The sequence below is a fragment of the Apteryx mantelli genome, chromosome 17, assembly GCF_036417845.1.
Source record: "Apteryx mantelli isolate bAptMan1 chromosome 17, bAptMan1.hap1, whole genome shotgun sequence".
NCBI lineage: Eukaryota > Metazoa > Chordata > Aves > Apterygiformes > Apterygidae > Apteryx > Apteryx mantelli.
The window spans coordinates 12,249,850-12,271,087 of record NC_089994.1 but is presented as its reverse complement, the minus strand read 5'-3'; the positions used below and the strand labels follow the sequence as shown (position 1 = coordinate 12,271,087).

The 21,238-nt window shown below is 39.9% G+C and overlaps 1 protein-coding gene across 1 annotated transcript in view; it reads right to left on the bottom strand.

The window, feature by feature from the left end:
• Nucleotides 1-3,372: 3,372 nt before the first annotated feature.
• Nucleotides 3,373-21,238, bottom strand: part of GALNT9 (polypeptide N-acetylgalactosaminyltransferase 9) — a 157,221-nt gene continuing 139,355 nt past the window's right edge. Inside the window, exons 7-11 of the mRNA XM_067307006.1 lie at nucleotides 19,396-19,581; nucleotides 15,787-15,924; nucleotides 13,499-13,594; nucleotides 4,608-4,775; nucleotides 3,373-3,519 (exon numbers count right to left, since the gene is read on the bottom strand). Of these exons, the coding sequence (XP_067163107.1) occupies nucleotides 3,373-3,519; nucleotides 4,608-4,775; nucleotides 13,499-13,594; nucleotides 15,787-15,924; nucleotides 19,396-19,581 (735 nt within the window). The remainder of the gene's footprint in view (nucleotides 3,520-4,607; nucleotides 4,776-13,498; nucleotides 13,595-15,786; nucleotides 15,925-19,395; nucleotides 19,582-21,238) is intronic.

Sequence of the window (21,238 nt, the reverse complement as noted above, 5' to 3'; positions counted from 1 at the left end):
AAATGTGAAACACTATTAAGCAGGACTTTAGATTATACTAAGGGGTGAAATACTGACAAGAGACCAGCAGACTTTGGTTAAAATAGATCATACTCAAGGCTTTTTAAATTATTATTCCTTTTATGAGAGAATATTTAAGATCCTCTCACATGCAGAGCCATCATGTTAATAACCATAGCCAATGCAGTGGTTCAGACAGATAAAGATTAAAGTAAAAAGAATCCTACAGATGTATTTCCCAAATGCAAGAAATTGTTTCAATAACTCTTAGAAAAATGACAAGCACAGAAAATACCAACCCCACCTTTAAGAGATATTCTGAATTCTTTTATATTATTCTGTAACTCTTAGATCCTTTTAACTATCACAGATATTTACTTTCCCTCTTATGCTGAAAGTCTTGTTCTTACAAGCCTTCTGCAGAGGTCAGCCACGGTACTCGAAATCTGCCAGAACTGACCCTCAGTTAGACTGCGTGGACACATTTGAATTCTTTGCCCTGGACATTGAAAACATGCAGTAATGAAATTCCAAGGGCAACCAATTCACATTCATTATGGTGGTGTCATAGTGAAGGGCTGTCCTTTCCTGCTTGAAATCTTTGCCAGTAAAAGCTCCTCACCTTCAAAGCTCCTAAATGGCAAATGCAACATTCTTTATAGGATACTAAATTGTAAACCTGGTATTCCTCCAAATATTCAGCCCTTCCTTTTTATTTGCCCAAGATCTGAAAGGCTTGCTGCCCCATTGCTAACCCAGGATCAAGTGTAGATTGACAATTTGAAACTAGGGAGGAAAAAAAACCCAAAACACATGTGGCGTATTAGCTTCTGATAAATACAGTAACTTTATACTCTAATGGTTAGGCATATTGTAGTTATATTGATATATAATTACTTTCAACTTCCAGCCATCTTCATACAAAATAGCTATCACTTATTAATTGGGAAGACTACAGAGAGTGTGAATGATTTGTGGCTTTACTCCCCAATAACTCACCAGGTAAATACTGACTTTCCCTTCTTTTGCCTTCCCCACCTCCCTCAGCCAAATATTTCAAGGAGGAAGAACTCCAACAGAGTAAACAAAAAAACACAGTTTTCATATAATCTCTCCCTTTTAAACTGTATCCGGAGAGAAGATGAAAGTCACTTACAAATAGAAATCCTGTACAAAGCACTCAACACCTGCTCCATAGATGGTAACTATCCTTTTAAATTGTCTAATAGATTAACATAATGAGGTTAAATGCAGGGCAACTGTTCCCAATCTATATTTAGACTGAAGCTTCGTACCTCTGTTTTAGACCTGCAGGAAGGCTTGAGTACAAAGCTTGTCCAAGATTTTTTACTGAATTGCTTGATTTAATAAAGATGTTACCTCTTCCTGCAAGTCTGGCTATGCTGCTGAAGAGATCATGTACAACCAACTGAAACACAGAGCTTTAAGTACCAATTTTTATATTTGGAATCTCACCCATAATTATTCTCTTGTATATATCCAGGCATAACCTCATCCATTTGACATAAAAAAGATCAGATATTAGCCACGAAAAAAATCCAGGAGAACTGGCTTTGTGTTACATCTTGCACATTCTGTTTCAAGAATAAAATTGGGGCAAAAATATAGTGATATGCTCTCTGGATAACAACCAAGAGTTGACAAGAACTGATGGAGCTTGCATGTTAAAAGTAAATACTTTATTAGATATCATGCCCTGGATAAAATTAACTTTGTTTCCATTTTACTTTGTTCAGCATGCCTTGACATAGAAATGGCAAAAGCTCTTCAAAAACCAGATCATCTAGATTCGTTGTACTATAGTGTCTGCAATTACCTATTTTCCTGGGTCAGTAAAACAAAACAAAACCTTTGATTTAAATTATTATGAAAATATTGAGCAGTGAAGTTAACAGGTACTGTCTCTGTCTCTCCTTCAGTATGACTGAATCTTCTGCAAAGAAAAGCCATTTGCCATGAACCCATATCCAAAGCCTGCTGACATTGACAGCGGTCATCAACTTCGATAGCCTTTGGATAAGGCCTTGTCATTGTTTCAGCTACCTGCTCATAGACACTGCATGAACCACTGGATACATTATTAAATTCAGGTTCACAAACATGCTCTCGCCAGATAATCTACAGTAAAACATTTAGATTTCAGAATAACAGTACATATATCTGCTGTCTAGTTCTCTCTTGGTCTTATTTGTCTTCTTATCACTGGGTTTTTGTTTCTTTCAAATACTGAAATGACTTTGTTGGTTTGTTTAGAAAGTGCTCGCAAAGCATATTTGCTCACATTTGACATTTTCACAGGATGGGTAACAAAATGGAAGCTTCAAGTTAAGTTTCTAAATTCCACAGATGGCAACTAAATAAGTGGCCTTATTTTCAGAAGTGATGAGTATTCAGCATCTCCCACTGGTTTCTAGGCAGTTGCTGGTAAATGCAACAGTGCATCTGCATGTACAACACTGCAGGATAGGAGCCTTGCATTTATGCACTCAGGGCTTGTGTGCCAAACAAGTCCTCTAGAAATCATCTACTAGGACATCTACTGCCTCGAAAGAGTTAAATATGCAAGTGCTGTGTTGTGATGCCTTTACAGCCAAGAAATGTAAAATGTGGCAATATAATGGAGCATGTGGCAATTTTACCTATTCAACATTTACCTGTTTCCTAACTAGAAGAGGTCTCTAAAATGCTGCTTTTTAGCAACCTGAAGGTTGAGAACCACCTGTAAACATTTGCAGAACAGTCTCTTTCTAGAAATAGAGACTCCTAGACAATGGCCCTTGAAATTTATCTTATATTTTCCAGTGTTATTTACAGGTCTTCTTGTTTAGTACAATGAACCAGACATGCTGAAAAGGTAGGATTTTTCCAGTTCCCTTGTATACGAAGTACAATAAAAAAGGCACATGATTATTCACCATAGGAGTTGTGCACCAGTCAATAACTTAAAGCTAAAAAGCTAACCATCAGAGAACTCTCTTTATGAGGCAGTATTGGGATCTCTCCTTTCAACTCATCACAGAACCATCTGCCTATTAATTCCTCTAGGAAGCTCTAGGAGAGCTTAAAGAACCCACTTCTCTGTTGTGTTCTGACCATCCCAAGATTTCCAAATCAACAGAAAACTCTTTTTAAGCTTCCCAGGTCATCCTCAGGAGCAACGAAGAGTCAAATAGGGCATGTATGTGTTTGCTTTTTTTTTTTTTTCCCCCTCTCTTTAAATGCCCAGCTATGGAGGACTGTTGAGAGCCAAGTCCTGTTCAAATTAATTTGCTTTTAGGACAAATGCCTTGCAAGGTGTGGCACACTGAGCAATGGACAACAGCAGGAGAGGCAGCTTGTCACCCCCAGCAGTCAATGTCGGCCATGTTTTATCCAGTTTCTAATCATCCATTTTTGCCCCGAGCACCTTTGTACGACTAATCTGAGCCCAAAATTTGCATCCTTTGACATTTCCACTTCTAGACAACGGCCGGTGTCTCTGCTGATGATTGGACCATTCTGAAAGAAAGAAAAGAAGAATTAGAAGAAGGAACAGAAAAAACAGAAAGACTAGAAGAAAAAAGTATTAGATGTATAATTCTTTGGAAAACACTAAAAAGCAATTGAAAGCTCTAGATTTAAAAATTCCTAGGAAGATGCTAGAAAAATCCCAAAGCAGCTCTAGAACCAAGAATTCTCAGACAGCACTAAAAATTTACATGTATGTTCTTGAAAATTACTAGAGAAATCTAGAAAAGTCATAAAAACACAAATTCTGAAAAAGCATCAGACATTTCCTAGAATGCACTGGAAACTTCCAAGAAAAGGTCCAGGGACAACTTCCTAGAAAGACCTGGAAGATCCCATGGACAGTGATGCAATAGTCATAGAAAGAGTATAGATTCATGACTTCCTAGAAATCATCAGGCAAATTCCTAGATGAAAGAAATCCTAAAACGAACCAACAAATTCCTAGAAAGCAAATCAGAAAGTCCTTGAAAGCATACGGAGAATTCAAGGAAACTGTGTGGGAAATTTCATAGAAAGCGTAAGGGGGGTGAGATCTAGAAATAGTGTCAGAAAATTCCTAAAAAGCATGAGGTGGAGAGAAGGATTCCTAGAAAGTATATTGCAAGGGGTGGGGGGTGTAGTCCAAAAAAGCATAAGGCTGGATTCCTGGAAAGCCTATTGGAAAATTCCTAGAAAGCATGGGGGGGGGGGGGGGTCTTCCTAGAAAGCAAAAAAGGTGTGTGTAGGAGGACATCCTGGAAAGCCTATTGGAAAATTTCTAGAAAGCCTAAGGGGATTCCTAGAGAGCAGAAGGGGAGGATTCCTAGAAAGCATATGGGCTGGGCAGGAGGGCTGTTCTCAGGAAGCTAAAGAGAAAATTCCTAGAAAACATAAGTGAGGGGATTTCTGGAAAGCATATTGGAAAATTCCTAGAAAGCACATCAGAAAATTTCTAGAAAACATAAGGGGGGATTCCTAGAACAGTCCTCTGGAGGTCTACAGATCATTTGTCTTTTTCTTTCTTTTTTTTAAATAGCCTCTAGAACAGTATTTGTCTTAGACTTATCTCTGCATGGTTCCAAAGAGCTCTTCTGTACCTGCGTGAAATCCCAGAACCTCTGTGCTGGCCTCAGGACGTCTTCGCACTTCTTCAGAGTGGGTGTCCTGCCCTTCCCATCATCCACGAGGCATTTCGAGTCTGGCAGAAAGGCTGTGGAGCCCAGGGGCCCCAGCTGCAGGACGCCTTCAGAGCTGTAGCGGACCAGCTGGGGACAAGAACAGAGGGAAGACTTTAACTGCAGCCCAGGGACCCTGGCAACAAGCTGGAGCATCAACCATGGCGTGCTCTGGTGCACCTCAGGCAGAGGTGAGAAATGCCAGCACAGAGAGGGGAGATCACCACCACCAGCCAGGCCTACAGAATAGTTTGCAAACACCTGAAACAGAGCCAACCTGCAGCTCCCCTTCCCTGACCACTTCAGCCCCAAACACCAGGTTGAGTCCTCCATCCGTTCCAGCACACACTGCTCATGGTGGTCTGGAAAGAGGTCTGGAAACTTGCTTTATCCTCCTGGGGTGTCTTCTAGGACACAACATTCCCTTCTTTCACACATGTGCTCCCCACCATTCCCTACCCAATATCTCCTAGCAAAAGGGCAATCAAGAAAATGAAGTAATCAATATGTAAATCATATCCACTCAGTGGGAATTGATTTAACAAGGACACAATGTCAATTTGCTATGCAGTTTGTTCTTTAGAGCACTATCAGAGGCTATTGAGAGCAACAACTCTAATGCATTTTTGTAAATAAATGTTACTGAAAAAATCTAACAGTGCAGCCAGTATCCAAAAATAAAAGAGGAAAAAAAAAGAAATCATGAGGGACATAATAGCAAATTTGCTAACATATGCTTCAGGCCTACATAATAAAAAAATCACACTCTGATACTTGAGTTTTGTAGAAGGCTTAACTATTCTGAAATTTAGTGATGTGGTAAATGCTACTGGCTGCAATTAGAGGTTTCAGGTAAGTGCATGTATTATTTTTGGACTTTCAATTTTTTCTTAAATAAGGAAAAAAGTGTAAACAGTGTTAGCATTATAACATATACAACACAATTATTCACATTAATTTTTTCCAGGAGTTTAATTTTTTTTTAACCTTTCTTCTGTTTTAAGTGATGATTTCATTTGCCTCAAGTCATTCACAGCAAAAGGGCCCTCAACAAAAAAAATTCTGTATCTAGAAGGAGAGGTGAAAAATTGGTCTCTTGGAACCTCACTGTGCCAGAATGCATTTTATTACGTTAAGATTGGACCAAGGGAAATTCTGTATCAACAAAGAAAATACCTGCAGATGACTCTTGTCCATCAGGACTAATTGTCAAGAACTTGTTCACAGCAGCCCTTTTCTATAGGCAGAGAGTGGCTGCCCGTTTTCCTTCTCACGGCTGCTATGTTTTGGGTCAGATGAAAGGGACATTGCCCCTTCCCCGAGCACTACGGACTTGCTAGGACAGCAAAACCTCCCGAGCGTGGGAGGGGACACCGCCAGCGTGGAGCCTGTGGCACAGGACAGGCAACGCCTGGGAAAGCACGCAGCAGACATAAAGCCACCTCTCAGAGGCACCGGCAAAACGAAGCTTTTCCTAGGGATGCACAGGGAACCTTGGCAAGTTCATTGCAATCTGAGAAGCTGCCAAATGACCGCTGGAGGATAGCAGGCCTGACAAACACAGTCTTGAAGAAGCAAGGTTTTCAAACCTTTCACTCTCTCTTTTAGATCTGACTTTTCTCTACTACAAAGTTTTGTTTCAATCTGTATTCTAATAAAACCTCACTGCAAGGTTCTAAGCCCTTCGGGGGGGGTGGGGGTGGTTTAGGATGCTCATTTAGAGGGAACGGTACTAGCAGGTAGCCACCCTGAGGCCCTGTCAACTCACACTCTATCACCTTGCATTGAGATAACTGTGACAGCAATTGAATCTTCATTTATAAATTGCAAGAATAAATAAATAACCCCCTTAATTACTGTTACTTTCTGCATAGTTGCAAAATAGCCTACTGAGGGAGATTTCAAAGCACACAAAAGAGAAAAGGTATGATGTTTATTCAACAGCAGGCCAAACGGAGGCTCAGTGGCTGGCCTTCCTTGACATGGCTCCTTTCTTAGGCTGTGCTCTGAAAGCCAAATACCAATTTCCATTCTCCAGCTCACATGGCACATGAGAAATACGGCCAGAAATAGAACACATCTCTTTACGCTCCTGCTCTCTTTTCTAACCTCTGGAGTTTTCCATAAATGTTCAGAATGACTCTGTTTAGTGTGGGTGTACTACAACAGAATGATCCTTCAATAAATCTAAGGTATCTACTTGTCGTTTCTCTTGTGTTTAAATCCAGAGTCATTCACCAGCACAATATTTTGTCCTTCTTCTACTAGAAGTAGTCACATGCAGCAACTAGATGCCAAAAGACTGCAAAATGGAGGCTGCCACATGGCTTGTATGTTATGAGACAGGATCCTGAAGGCGAAGACTTCAGCCACTGAAAAAAATGCAGTTATCACCCAGGAAATTCACTGCCTATCTGGTCGTATTGCCGTTATATGACTGAAATTACTTAACAAAAAAGGGAAGGAAGATCAGAAATGCCTGCTATTTATCGGTTGCTACTGACCAGCGCATGAGATATCATTAAGAGTCAATCAAAAAATCTTGAATTAGAGTCTAGCTTTCTACAGCCATCCTTTCTGACTTCAGAAGAATCATGCTGTGAATAATCACATCTTTCTGGTGGTAAAAAGAGCACGGTCTATTCGTTCCAGACCAGATGCCCTTTGGCAGAGCATGTGTTCGTTTTCCCGCCTGCCACTTCTATTCAGAGCAACCACGCAAAGCATGGAGTTAGGACAGAGCCTACATCAGCAACAGCAGAGGAATAACCACATCGGGATTCTTCTTGGGATGAACAATGACACCAGCCAAAGCACTCTCTGTATGCACGAAATCGTGACACTTTTTTTGCCTTTCACTGTAGCAGTATTGGGGAAGTACATAAAAGAAGCTGAAACAGGCAAAGCAATTCAAAATATGAACAGATCATCAGCTCAGACAAGTGAAGTTACCCTTCTCCCACACAAGGGTAAGAGCCTTCCTCTTTTTAAGAAAAACCTGCCTGTGCATTTCGCACTTCTAATACCCAATGAATACACAGCAGAGTTTGAAGGAACTGAAGGCATAGCTGAAAATTGCACTCACAGGGAAATGTGTTAGTCTTGCTGTCTTCTTTGCCCTTCCCCAGGTCCTAAAATACCACATGGCTACCTGGTGGACATTGCCTTGTCTAGATAATCAGAACCACTATTTACAGTGGACTGCCTGCTCTGTAGTATTGGATCAATTTTCTCTGTGGTTTAAAATGACCAAAATTTGCTTTACATAGATAAGCTTTATACAGATATATTTTTTAGATATGAAAATGGTCTAAAATATTCCTTGTCTCTAGAATCTCAATAGCCTGGAGTTGTATATGCTCTGTATCACAGAAACCATGTACTTGGGGAAGATATGTTATAAAGAAGCCTATCAAAGTGGAAACTACTGTTTCTGTTTAGGCCTTAGAAAAAGAAGGTATGCTACCTCTATTAAAGTATCTCTAATATTGAAAGTGGTAGTTGTGTGACAGCTCAACAGAGTCAGAGATATCTCAGTACAGGAAACTGGTATCTGTACAATGATGAGACAAATGGAATAGCATGGGCTTAATTTTCCCGAATCTGTATTTTCTGCCAAGAGTTCCAGCAGTCATAGAAATATAGGCTCATACTAAAAAAAATTTTTAATTTAGGTTAATTCAAAAAAAAATCTCAATTCAAACCACATTAAGTAGTAAAGTTTTAGTGCCTGCTTCTGCAAAATCAGACCTGAAATTAAGGTTCAGGAAACTACTATATGATTAATAACGTCTCCCTCCAAGACTTCATCACTTCCTAGAGACAACATAAACTATGCAAATAAAACACACGTTAAAATAATTTTCTTATTACTGTAGACTGAAAAACAGGAATTTGGGATAAAGAAACAATGAAATATTGAAAATTATAGCCACTGTATTCAAACTCCAGCTTGGATGCCATTGCAATACTGAAAAAGAAATAATAACCTCTGCATTTGCAGCAGTCGTGAGCATGATACATCATGCCAAATCCATTCCTAGTGCCAGTCAGCCAAAGTCAAACAGCAAAGTCCCCTTTATAAAGGGATTTTCTATCCCATCCATAAAAAAACCCAGAGAAGCCTGTGCAGGTATTGATGGGCTGACAACCTGACATATCTACCTACTTTCATTGCAAACTCCAGAACACAGACACAGTTTTATCCCTTACATGAGGCTGGACCTTAGTTCAATTTTTCATGTTTACCTGAGAAGAGCTAAAAGAGCCACATAAATGACATTGAAGCTAAGTGCTGTATTAAATACTCTAAGATCTAATCCTGATACTATCTGTTGTACTTACAATAACACAGAATATTTTCCCCTTCAACAGTCTGAAGTCTGAGCAGAATGGGAGAGATATCAGAGGTTATTTATCAAAGTGACTGTAGCTGATTCAAAAACAGTAAGCAGTGCTACCGTGGAAGGTGAACCTCCAGGAACATTACCCTAGTAAGTAAAAGCCAGCTTTTATTTCAAGAATTTGACTTCAGAGAATCTATTCCTGCTGATTTCCAGTCAAGTAAAAAAAGCACAAAATAACAACAGGTAACTTTTTGTAAGAAACAGTCTCACGGATGGGTCCCATCCTAAATTTAATCCCTAAATTTAATACTAAATTTAACCCTCCTCTCTCTCCCCTCTCCTGCAACCAGAAGGAAATCTTCAATGATCTGTCAGCCCTGCATGTTAAGGTGAGCTGTAAGCTCACACGGTAATTGAAGCAGAGCCATACAGGAGTCTGAAGTATTTAATGTCTCCAGAATACTTGTCATCACAGAGAAACAGATACCAAATATCCAGCTTTGCTACAGAATCTCATCCACCCCGTTGCCTGCAAGTTAAAAAACTGCCTTTTCATCCGTCCAGCTCAAAGCTATCAGATGTGCTATCCAGTGGGCAACTCCGGAACGCCAGAGCTCTGTCAAGTACAGTGTTAAATATCTGCCCGCGAGCAGCAGTTTAAGTGCGGCCTTTCATCTCCTTTTATTCCGCCTGTTTGTGTAGCTGCGAGCTCCAGGAATCCGAGTGCCGAGAGCTCCCTTCTCCCGCTTGATCTAGATGCTGCGGGAGTCCTTGCTCGCGCGGCGGCAGAGCCTCCCCTTTCTCGCGGCGTCAAAGGGAGGAGAGGAGGGCAGAGAGGGAGGCTGCTCGCCGCGGCCTTCCCATCCCAGGCTGCCATTTTATTGAGTTCTCTTCTTCTATCGCATACAGTTAATCAGCTCCACATCACAGCAGTCAAGACAGTGAGTATCTGCCACTGAGGCTGTATGATCAGTCCGAGATGGTTCAAAACTGTGGGCCCTGCAACCAGTGTAAGAGGCTTCCAGGCCAACACCTTCCACTTCTGGGGTGGGTTTTTTTTGGAAGCTGTTCTACAATAATAGGTTGTCCAGTGATGTAAAACCAATGGGCACTACAGGTGACTGCACAGGATGGCCCACATGCAGAGGCAAGGCACTTCAAGACTCCTAATATATTCGTTTCTGAATGTTCCTCTAGCCCTAGACTATGTTTCCCATTGCTGTCACCACAATATCTGCAGATCTTTTTAACTGAAAGGGATCAGACTAACTTCGGAGCTAGTGAACATATATAAAAACAGCAGTACTTCTCTGTAAAGTGAGTTTTGAAATAAACGTCATTAAACTTAATTTAAAAGATGCAGAAACTTGTTTGGATAATCCTAACTGCTGACTTACACTGATTTAACTTGAGTCAAATGCCTTTTTACCTAAAGCAAAATTGATACATGCTCAAGTGAAATGCTTTCAAGAGGGTCCATAAAAGAGGTTGTTCCGGTTTGAATACATGAATTTAAAAACTGATTTCAAATGAAGAGATGTGATTTATGGAGGTAAAAACCTGATCTTGAGACTACACATAGGGAAAGGCATTTTGTTCATGGAGTAGTAATGGTGGAATAGTTTTGTTATTCACTAGCAATGCAGGATAACAACACTCAGATGTGGAACATGCAGTGGAAATAGAAGGGTAAGAAGTAGAAGAAAAGAACATCATCTCGCAGAATGAAGAGTAATCTTCTGCCTAACTCAGCTTTCTTTAAACACATGACTGACTTCTGTCAGTTGCAGTGGAACCACGTGCATACTAAAATCACTGGTTATTTGCTTGTCAGAATTAAAGAGTATGAAAAGCAAACAGACTGTAGCTGATCTGGTGAGAGGTTTTCACACCAGGAGGATGCATCAAGCACCAGTGATAACCTGGTGATAACTGGTGAAAATTAGTGCTTTGTTTACATGAGATGGTTTATATTCAATAGGCACATACAACTAACTCAATTCTCAACTCAGCAGGGGTATTTTATGCCCTATCCTTGAGATGGAAAATGTCAGAAACTGAAAGCTAAACATAACAGACAGCTATGCTCACCCAGGCTGATTATAAGAGGGGCTTTAAAAATGTTTATTTAATATATTAAAATGCTTGCTGTCAACACCTTTCATGCTATCTGCTTGAATATCCTTGATTAGGGTTTGTGCAGCTGTGGTTCTCATACTGAATTAATTTTGTAAATTGTGGTGAGATGATAGAAGTTTTCCAGCTGTGTAATCATTAATTAACTTGGCTGCATTTGAGTGGCTCCAACCCACGCTTGTCTGTGAAACACTCAACCTAGATAAAACATCACCTCTGCCTTCTGCTTGGCGTTTCTTACAGAGTGAAAACTTTTTCCTTTTTTAAAAAAGAAAAGGCAAAGTGCTGCAGGATGATTTGGTAGATTAACTTCTTGCCTTTCCCATACTTTTATAATTCTCACACAGAGGGGATGCTTTGGATTTTAAGGATTTGGGAAGAGTGACTTTCTCTTCCTATGCATTTATACAATGCCTGGTACAACAGAGCCTCAGCTTGCAGCTGTAATATAAAGTCTAAAAACAGCATTTCAGGCTCTTTCTCTGATTGTGATCAGAAAGGACACTGGAGACCTGTAGCATAAGCGAGTAGGAAGAGATTTAGTTGGTCACTACCCAACTTCAACATCTTGGGCAGTGAATACTTTGCGTACTGTTATTTGCACCTGATAAGAGCTGCCCAGCAGCTACTCTAGGGCCCAGAATTCAAAAGACATTGTCTACCGGACAACATATTTGCATTGTAAAAAAGGAAAATGACCTTCTCCTTAAATTTCTCCTGAAGCGAGCTGAAAGCTGGCTTGAAAGGTATGGAAGAAAATGCTTAGAGCTGATTGTTATCTGAGATGTGAGCTACTTTAGGTCCCAAAATCTTAAGAGTTAGTTAGTTAGTTGGGCAAATCCTACCTGCTTTCAAATAAATTCACAGTAACTTTTATGCCCTCCTCTACTTTCTTCTTCTGAAAGTCAAAGCATATTCTACAGAACAAGAGTCAGGGAGGCAAACAAGTAGGTTAAGAACTTAAACTGCAAAATAAATTACAGTCAGAACCATTTACTTCATTATTCCTCTCAATGCTAGCACAAAGGTAGAGATTAGATGTTGCAAAGGACTTTCTCTAAGGACCTAAATTTGCCATCTGGTCAGAATTAAAATGGAACAAGCGCCTGAACTCTCTGTGTGCCTTGACATCTCTAACTAACTAGAGTCTTCTTGGAAAACTCATTTGCATCTAATTAAGTAGCACTATTTTGTTATCTTACTCAAAGGCTATTCCTTCTGTCTTTTCTATGAAAGTGTCAGTCAAGAGTTCCCATAATATCCTGCTAAAGGTGGATATACTGCCTACCCACTTTGCTCTAATTAGGTATGACTCTTCATCAGCTTGCCATTAAGCACGATAGGCAATATTTATATTTTGCAAATCTTGTTATGCCTCCATGGTAATGTATCAGTCAGGACTCCAAATCAATATACATATGGCTGAACTTCAGATAATGGTTAAGTCCATGATAAGGTCAGAATTTATTTATGCATGATTGAGTGTTCATTAATGCAGTTCTGATTTAGACGGTACTTCAAAAGAAACAAAATGCCACAATTTGCTTGCCTGCTTCTCCAGGAAGAAAAAGCTACTGTCACTAAATTACTGAAAAAATATGAGTGCCATTTTTGTGACTTCAGTGGCTTTGGATCAGGCCTGACATCAATCTCACTGAGATCAGCATAGATATTTCACGGCTCTACTTTCACAAAAGGAACTACTGAAAGGCTCCCTGTACAAGATATGTACTGCTTGGTAACTATGATTTTAAATACGCCAACTTCCCCAAATTAAAGCTGGCCTGCTATGAAGTTGCACAACTCAAAGATGCTTTTAAAATAATGAAGTAATGTGGTAGAAAAGGCTCTCTGATGTCACTAATTTTTGTTTAAGACACGTTTGTAATTTAAACGAACTGAGAGAATTTTTTGAAGGTAAATTGAAGTGAGACATTTGAATGATGTTAAATGTGCTTATCCAGGAGTTCATATCAATCAAACTAAATTGGCAATATATGAATTTCTTTTAAATCTTGTACAAGTTTAGCTTGCACTAAAGCAAACAAAAGCAGTATGAACAAATTTGTCTCCAGCAGTTTCAGTGTAAGTAGGTTGGATTTAAGCATGTTCATGCTGACCTAGTACTAGTTCTGTGTTTCGATAAGACCTGGCTGTCTCTGCTGTCATTCCATGTCTGCTACCAGAGAAAAAAAGATCTCTGGTTATTTAAGAGCCAGACTAACAGTGATATACCGCAAAATTCAACTCAAATATACCAAATTACTTTTTGGGGGTTTTTTTTGAATAAGGTAAAAGTTTCCTATTAATTAAGCGATTTTAACCACTGACCTGAGAGGACATTCCATGGCACGGGTAAAGGATTGCTTTGTCATCCTCTTCAGCTCCCTGGTCCAGACAGTAGCCGCTCGCTTTGCTGTTACGGACCTATCACCAGATAAGAAAGAAAACAATTGTATTAGAAATTAATCTGTAAAATGCAAGTCCAGTCTAGCTGAAGCTTAACTGCACTACAACTACTGAAACAAATAGTGTGCAAAGATGTTCAGCACTTCCCTGAGAAACACATTTTTATTCTCCAGCTATGACAGGCTGTTAAAACTTCCCATGGACTTCAGTAGTGAATTTGCTTCGTGAAAAGACAGTTGCATTATTTGAACACCTTGCTGTCTTTACAGAATTATTAACTTTGGTCAGAGATTTATTTTCAGCAATTACCCAAGGACCAAACCCCCAGGTTGGTCTAAAAAAACAGGCCAAATTTTGCTCCAAATTACCCTTGCATAAATATAGATAATGACCCAATATGTTGAGAATGTGACTTCACCAAATAGCACAGGGGCTACGCAAGAGTGGTGTTGGCTTTGGCACACTTTTATTTGCTCCTGTTATGTATATAAAAACAAAAAGCACATATAACAGAGTTTTATTTGAACTGAAAATACAATATATAGTCATGTACAGAAGTGATGTGAAGCACATTACTGTGAAAGGACATAGCAATGATAAGCAACGCTGTAGGGCTTTCAAAATATTTAAAGATTGGGTTCAGAGAACCAACCCAATCAAAAGTTCATATCCCTCCCGAGATGAGGGGAATTTACAAGTCTATAAAACCAGGCTGCAGCTCTTGTGAATTTTCAGGCCTTTCTTTCTCTTCAGGCTAAAAGTATTACACACGTTATTTAGACAGAAAAAATTTACAGGTGTTTTAAACAAGAAGTTATTTAGATAGACATTTTGAAACCATCAGCAGGTCAGTTTTGGTTTAGACTATCTACAAATAGTCTGGCCACCCCCATAATATAGAAATAGCTGCTGCACAAAGTATCAGAAAGTCAGTAAATAGTTCTAACCTTTATATAGTAAGAGTATGAGCATAACAGGCAATCTGATGGGATATGAATGTTCACCAACAGTTAAATTTCAGGAGGTTTATTTTATGACTCAGGTACTATAAAGGCTAAAGAAGATGAAGACGACTTTATGACATGGCTTTAAAAAATGTGAATTGAGTCACTAAGAAATATATTTTTACTACTGTTTCAATCTGTTTTACGTCTACTCGATATATTTATTTTCCTTAAACTCACTAAAATCCAGACCTCTTTTCCTCCAGGAAAATAACCAGAAGGGAAGATATTTAGTAACAAGTTTAATGTCATTTGAGATGAAGCCTCTAGTACTTTCGTTATGGGCATGTAAGACTGAAATGGAACCATGCCAGTTTATACTAGCTAAATAGCTTGTGTGGCTCCATTTTACTATAAATTTTAATGAATTAGATGCTTACATCACTGAAGTTCCTGTTTGACTCAAGAACCTTCTGTGTGACCACTCAAAGAACCTTCTTAATAGAGGCCAGCTTACTAACTGTCTGGTATAATTGACACAACATGGGCTCTACTGCCAATGTTCTTCTCAGTTAACAGCCTTCTCAGAGCTGACAGTTACTAATAGCTCATGTTGAATTTACTAAATGTCTTTCCTCGGTTACTGCCAGGGATAGTTATGTTGGGATGCAAAGTGATATTATACAATAAAACTTGCACTTTGTATCAATATCTAAGTGCCTAACTTATTTTTATATGAACTCAATCAAATGGAACAGAAAAGAAGAACGTCCATTTACTTGTCTTGCAGGAAAATTTATTGCATTTGGACTTAATTGTAGTTCAAGTAGACAAATAAAACAGCATCTTAAAAATATTATGAAACAGGAGCGCTCTCAGAGCTTTACTCCAACTCACAGTCCTAGCTATAGCAGTCCAGCATTACAGGCACATGATATAGTGTTAGTAAAAAGAATCCTATGAAGAATCCTATTTGGGAAAAAGATAACATCAAATTTATGTTCTCAAGGATGCTCTATTTTTACATGAAAACCAAGGAGGTTGCATTTCATTGTTTGTGAGAGTGATTTAGTCCAATATACTCCAATGGGAGGGACAATGCTTCTCAAAACCACACTTTCCAGAGCTGATTAAAAGTAGGAAAGAACATTTCTGTCGCTACTACTGTGCTGACTTTAAATTGCTCTGTATGTCCTGATACCCACCCACTAAGATGAAAGGACTGCTCTACTGCAGTCGTGATGTATTTTCAAAGACATACAGTACCTCTCCATAAGTGACTGTATTATTATAAACCCTCATTTCAGGATAGACGTTTTCCAAGTACCACTTAAAACTCCGGCACTGCAGTCGCTGTCGTAGAGCTATTCTTTCAGAAACGTCTCCAAAGTCAACTCCGGGGTTCTACAAAGCAAAAATAGAATAGAGAAATCTCACAGCATTGACTTTACAGTTGTTTTCTTTACTGAAACCAAACTGGAGTATACCAAACTATATTTCCCTCTCTGTTTCTTTTGTAAGTAGCAGCTCATCAAACAGCTGCTGCTGAGAGCAGACAATAAATATTAATGAAAGTCAGTAGAAAAAGAAGGATAACAAACAAGCAAAAAACAAGTATAAAACAAAATAAAAAGAAAACAATAAGAATATTATTACTTACAGCAATTCTGAATGTTTGCAATCAAACTTGAACTCCTTTGCTTTCAGATTCATTAGGAATTTAGGCTCTAATTCTTATCTAAGATATGGCAGCTTGATTGTGGTTAACTCTAGTAACATCCTTACGTATCCACTGATGCAAATGAGATCAGAATAGAGCTTCTGAACTTCAAAGCAGAGCTGTCCAAAAGTTCATTAAGCTCCGTTAAGCATTTGCATAGGCCAGCATTCAGTTTTCACTGGAACTGGAGCTCATTTACAGACTTGAGCCATAAAATGTAGCGAAACTCAAAACCTTCTTTACAGTTCTCCTTCAGGATTTCATTCATGTTGGAATACAAATTCCATGCAAAACACAGACTGGCATAGTCAACTCAATATGATAAAAACAAACTCTTTCAAAAAGGCCAGGTCCTGAGTTAGTGTCTGTTGATTTAAATCAGTCTAAATCATCATTGCTCAACAGACAATAAGAGCTACCTCAACACTGTATGAATCAAATGGACTGAAACAGGGAAGTTTTGCATGAATCTAGCTCAAGTACCTTGTATATCTCCTCCAGAAAAATTGCTGTATGTTTTACAAATGCTGTCCAATGCAGGGTTACATGACAGCAGGAAATCTTAGCTCAGGGTTTATGAGACTCCCCAACGGACGCATAGCTTTCAGGAGAGAATACAATTGTAATACTGAACAGGTTCTTCTGTTTGCCACGCTGGGAGTTTGCGGTGCTCACTGCTGCTTGCTGATGCACACTTTGTCACGAGCTCTCTATGCAGCATCCATTCAAATGAATGTTAATTTACGTTCTACTTCAGGCTACATGGAAGGAGAGCAATTCTCAGAGGCACTCAGTACAATAAATCATTCAATATAAGGTTCCTTTCTCACTAAAATTGTCAAGGAAGATATCATAAGCAAGGGCATACCAAACATTTGGTTAACTAAAATAAGGCTATGTTGACCTGCTGATGAAGGTTATGGGGTTTATGGGAATATGCTTTTTCAGTTATGTCCAAAGATCATCCATTCATCAGGATACATTCTATGTATCCTGATCCTGATCCTTAATAACCTGGAAGGGAGCCAAATGTGGAAAACATGGTATGAGTTATGAAAGGTTAATTTGGATGAGTTCTGGTATGCCAGAACACACGTATTTTATTTGCCTCCCTTCTTCCCTACTCTATAACGAGGCAACACAATGCCTTGTCTGCAGTGCCATTTCCACAGAACACAAGACCAGCAAATTAGGCAGCTGTGAAAAATGCTGGGCTCACTGCTGTATTAACTGCAGTCATCCTGTGAGGTTTACAGCACGATGGTACGGGAATGAGGCGCTCACAGGGTTTAGCAGGAGGACAAGAAAAGCAGAACTTTCTTTTTAATTATGCAGTAAGGCTTCTAGTCCTCTTGCAGAAGGTTCTTATGGTTTATAACAGGAGAGTACTTTTGAGTCCTCACATTGAATACTACAGAGGAATAAGTCTGTGAACACTAACACGCTAACTCTCTTTTCTTGAGAGATAATGGGGTTATTTTTATGATGTACAGTTTATCAATCAATTTATTTTATAGAAAGTATATTTTAATGTTCAGTACTTCTGCTGATTTTATGTCTTTTAACGTAGATGTGCCTTTTTTTTTTTTAAGCGCTATATAGCTGTATTGCTCAGTGCAGAAAACTACATCAATAAGTAATTTTGAAGAGATTAAAGAAAATCATGCCTTGGTGTAAATGCTTATTTAAATGTCCTTTCTATTCTCAGAATTCATTTGCAGAAACCATCAAGTAAACAATTTTACCAAGGTTACTTCTTTTTCATCTTCCTATTGGAAACTAACCGTTGTTTCAAATGGGTGTGGACAGGGCCAAATGCCCCTAAAAGTTTAGATGCAGGCTAGCTTGTCTGCCTCCTAGTATTACTGAAATCTCACGTGCAAAAGGAGTTACACACTAGTGCCTTGTTAAGCCAAAAGCATTCTCTACAATTACCCCTTCGTACCAAAAGAAGTGACTAGAATACACCTTAGTAGAGACCTAATTCTCAACATTGCACAAAATGTCCGACTCTGAATAGTAGTAAGTAAAACGAGGACATGTGCGGACATCAGACATATTTAGACACCCCATGGAGAAAAACCAAACACTGCTCCTCCAGATATTGGCATTTTGGAAAATACAATTGGAATGAATGAAAAGGAGTTTTGATGTATTATCTAGGTACCAAAGTTCAAGCTGATATTTAGGAAATAGAGTAAACCCAGTGAAGTCTTCGCCGAGACTCCCATGACTTTATGGACTCTAAGTCATAACTGTGAACATCCACAAAGACACAGCGGGGTTGACATTTTTTCCTACTCAGATAGGACTATTCCTGTTTCCATTTACTTCAAGCAGCTTTGGACAGAAACCTCATATAAGGATTAACTAACCCTTCACTACTTAAAGAACTGAGTATGATTCCCCTCAGCTGCTCTCCCTGTGCCCCTTCACATGAATAATTTGAATGTGAATACCACTAAAAGACACAACAGCAGTTCAGCTTCCACCTGACTGGGATGTAACCTATATCTCTTCCCCTGAAGAATTATGCTCAACAGAGCTATATCATGTGATAGACTTATCAAATAAGGTAATAAATTAAACCTACAGTTGATCTAATATTTATATTACATTGATTCCTAGAGGCCCCCATGTACCACCTACAATTTGTAGTCACAGGAAGAAACGGAATGTGCCCACATCGCAGCTCTCAGCCTGGAGACAATAAAGCTAGTTAATGTGCAATTCTTTTATTGCGTACTTTGTTTTTATGCTGGTAAGGTCTACTGAGTGTCATGATGAATGATGATGTTTATTTATGGACATTTCTGTAGTCCTCACCACTGTAGCATATGAACACCTCAAAGTTTAATGGCTTCCTAAATTAACGATTTCTTCTGAGGAAGAGCATAAACCTGAAACATCGTGCTCTAGTTAAATTATAAATCTGTGCTACCCTCCTGAGCATGCAACTAAACTTACACTGAGGAAGCATGTTTATATGATAGATCTCTCTGTATTGAATATTCACCACCATGAAAGCACTCTTCTTCGTAATCTTAGCCCACCTTATACAAATTTACTAATATCCTCCACCTTGAAGAGCTAACTAGGAACAGCTATCTGCACGTTTCTGCCTCTGCTTAGGAGATAATGTAGCCCACACTTACTGCCATCGGGATGTTCCAGGCCATGTAAACATGCGACTTGAAGTCATCCATCCAGACCTCTGCAGCCCGCAGAGCGTTGCGCTTTGCATAGTAATCAATGTCGTTGTTGTAGGGTTTCTTTGTGCGTTCGATATGCGCCACGCGAGAACAGGGCAACACCTCCATGCTTCCTCCACACTGCCACACCTGGGAGATTTTGAGGAAAAATAAGGAAATTAATTTTTTTTTCTTTTTGAGGTGATATGACTGCTTCTGTCCAGATGCTGTAGGTAGAGTGTTTCCAAGGTTGGCTGAAGTACTGCAGGACGATTCAGCCCGATTGCCCGATTTAGCTGCTCAGAGGGTGAAACCCCTCTCCCTCTGCCCTGACTGCCAGCACAGCCGAGACAGCGGTGCTGGCTGTGGCAGGCACATAAGCTCGCGTGCCGTTACTATCCTTGTCCTTCCCCGTAGCGTCACTGTTCTTGGAATCATTAGGCAGAAGACAAGTTACAAGACGGTGATCCATAGGGACTAATATAATTTGGCGTTTGTTACCGAAGCTTCAATAAAATCAAACTAGCTGTGTTTGCTACTGTATACGTGGGGATTACTGTCAGACCTCCGCATCAGCTAACAACCTTTCACTAGGGTAAGTATGACTGTTTGTCAAAAAAATCTGATGATATGTGTCTACTGTACATAAGCATCTCAGGTGACCTATTCCACACCAGAGCCTTTTATGTAGGGATTTGAACATTACCTTTGGGAAAGAGAAGGAACAAATTACCCACACGTGCAATACCAACAGAAAAAAGCATGGAAAACGCATTTACTTTCTCATTATAGGAACTTAGGCTTTGAGCGAGAGTCAAGTATTTTTTTCTTTTTCTAATCTGGCCCCTACAGGCTCCGCTGGCTGAGTGCAGCAATTCTCCCTTCCCAAACAGGCTTTGCCCTGAGTTCTTCCACGAGACGCCAGCACCAGCTTTGCCTGGTCAGAGCAGAGCTTCCCTCGGATGTCCTCCCTGAGACTTGGACACTAGTCTCGGCACAGTAATCTGCAAATCTGGCCATTAAGCAAAACGCGTTCATTTAGCAATGGTGGTTGCTGCTGCACTCAGCAGTTCGCGCCCAGCAAACCCGTTTCCTACCCAGCGCTCACAGGCTTCATGACGTGCACAGAAACGTGGCAGTCGCCTCTCAGCTTTGAAGAGGAGTGTGCAAGGTCTAGGCCCCCCCACGCTCTCCTTCCACAGCTAACGACCGCGGGACCTACCTGCCCGGTAACGAAGAAAGGAGCAGACTCCTTTGGCGCACCTGTTCAGTACACCTACAGCTGAAGTCGGGTTATGCAACCGCTTCTCCCTCTATCCCTGACTTGGCAAGGATGGAAAAAAGCGGCCGAGTCTGGACTGTACCACCCAGCCTTTCCAGACACCGCACTACCCAAACTGTGCCATTTTTTCTTAATCATTAGCTGCCTGGACTGCACGGTGGGAACCAGAGCAGCTGTCTCCCTGGATCAGTGAGAGCTGGAGTCACGCGGGGTCAGGGAAGCTGAAGTGTCTCAGTTCCCTCAGGTCTGCACCTGGTATTATAATCTAGCTGAAATAAATAAAAGATATTAAAATATAAGCGATAATCCATTGCTTTCCAAGGTTGCCTTTTCCTGGGAATAAGGGCTCATTTCCAAGCAAGGTGTACCCACAGCAATACCAGGGCAGTACTCTGCATAACCTTTGCTGGGACTAAGATAAATTGCTTGGGAAGTGGCAGATAAAATCCTATTTCCCAGTTTCTTTGGTTGTTTTTTTTAATACTTTGTTAGATAATATTTATTTGTTGCCTTCTAAACAGTTCT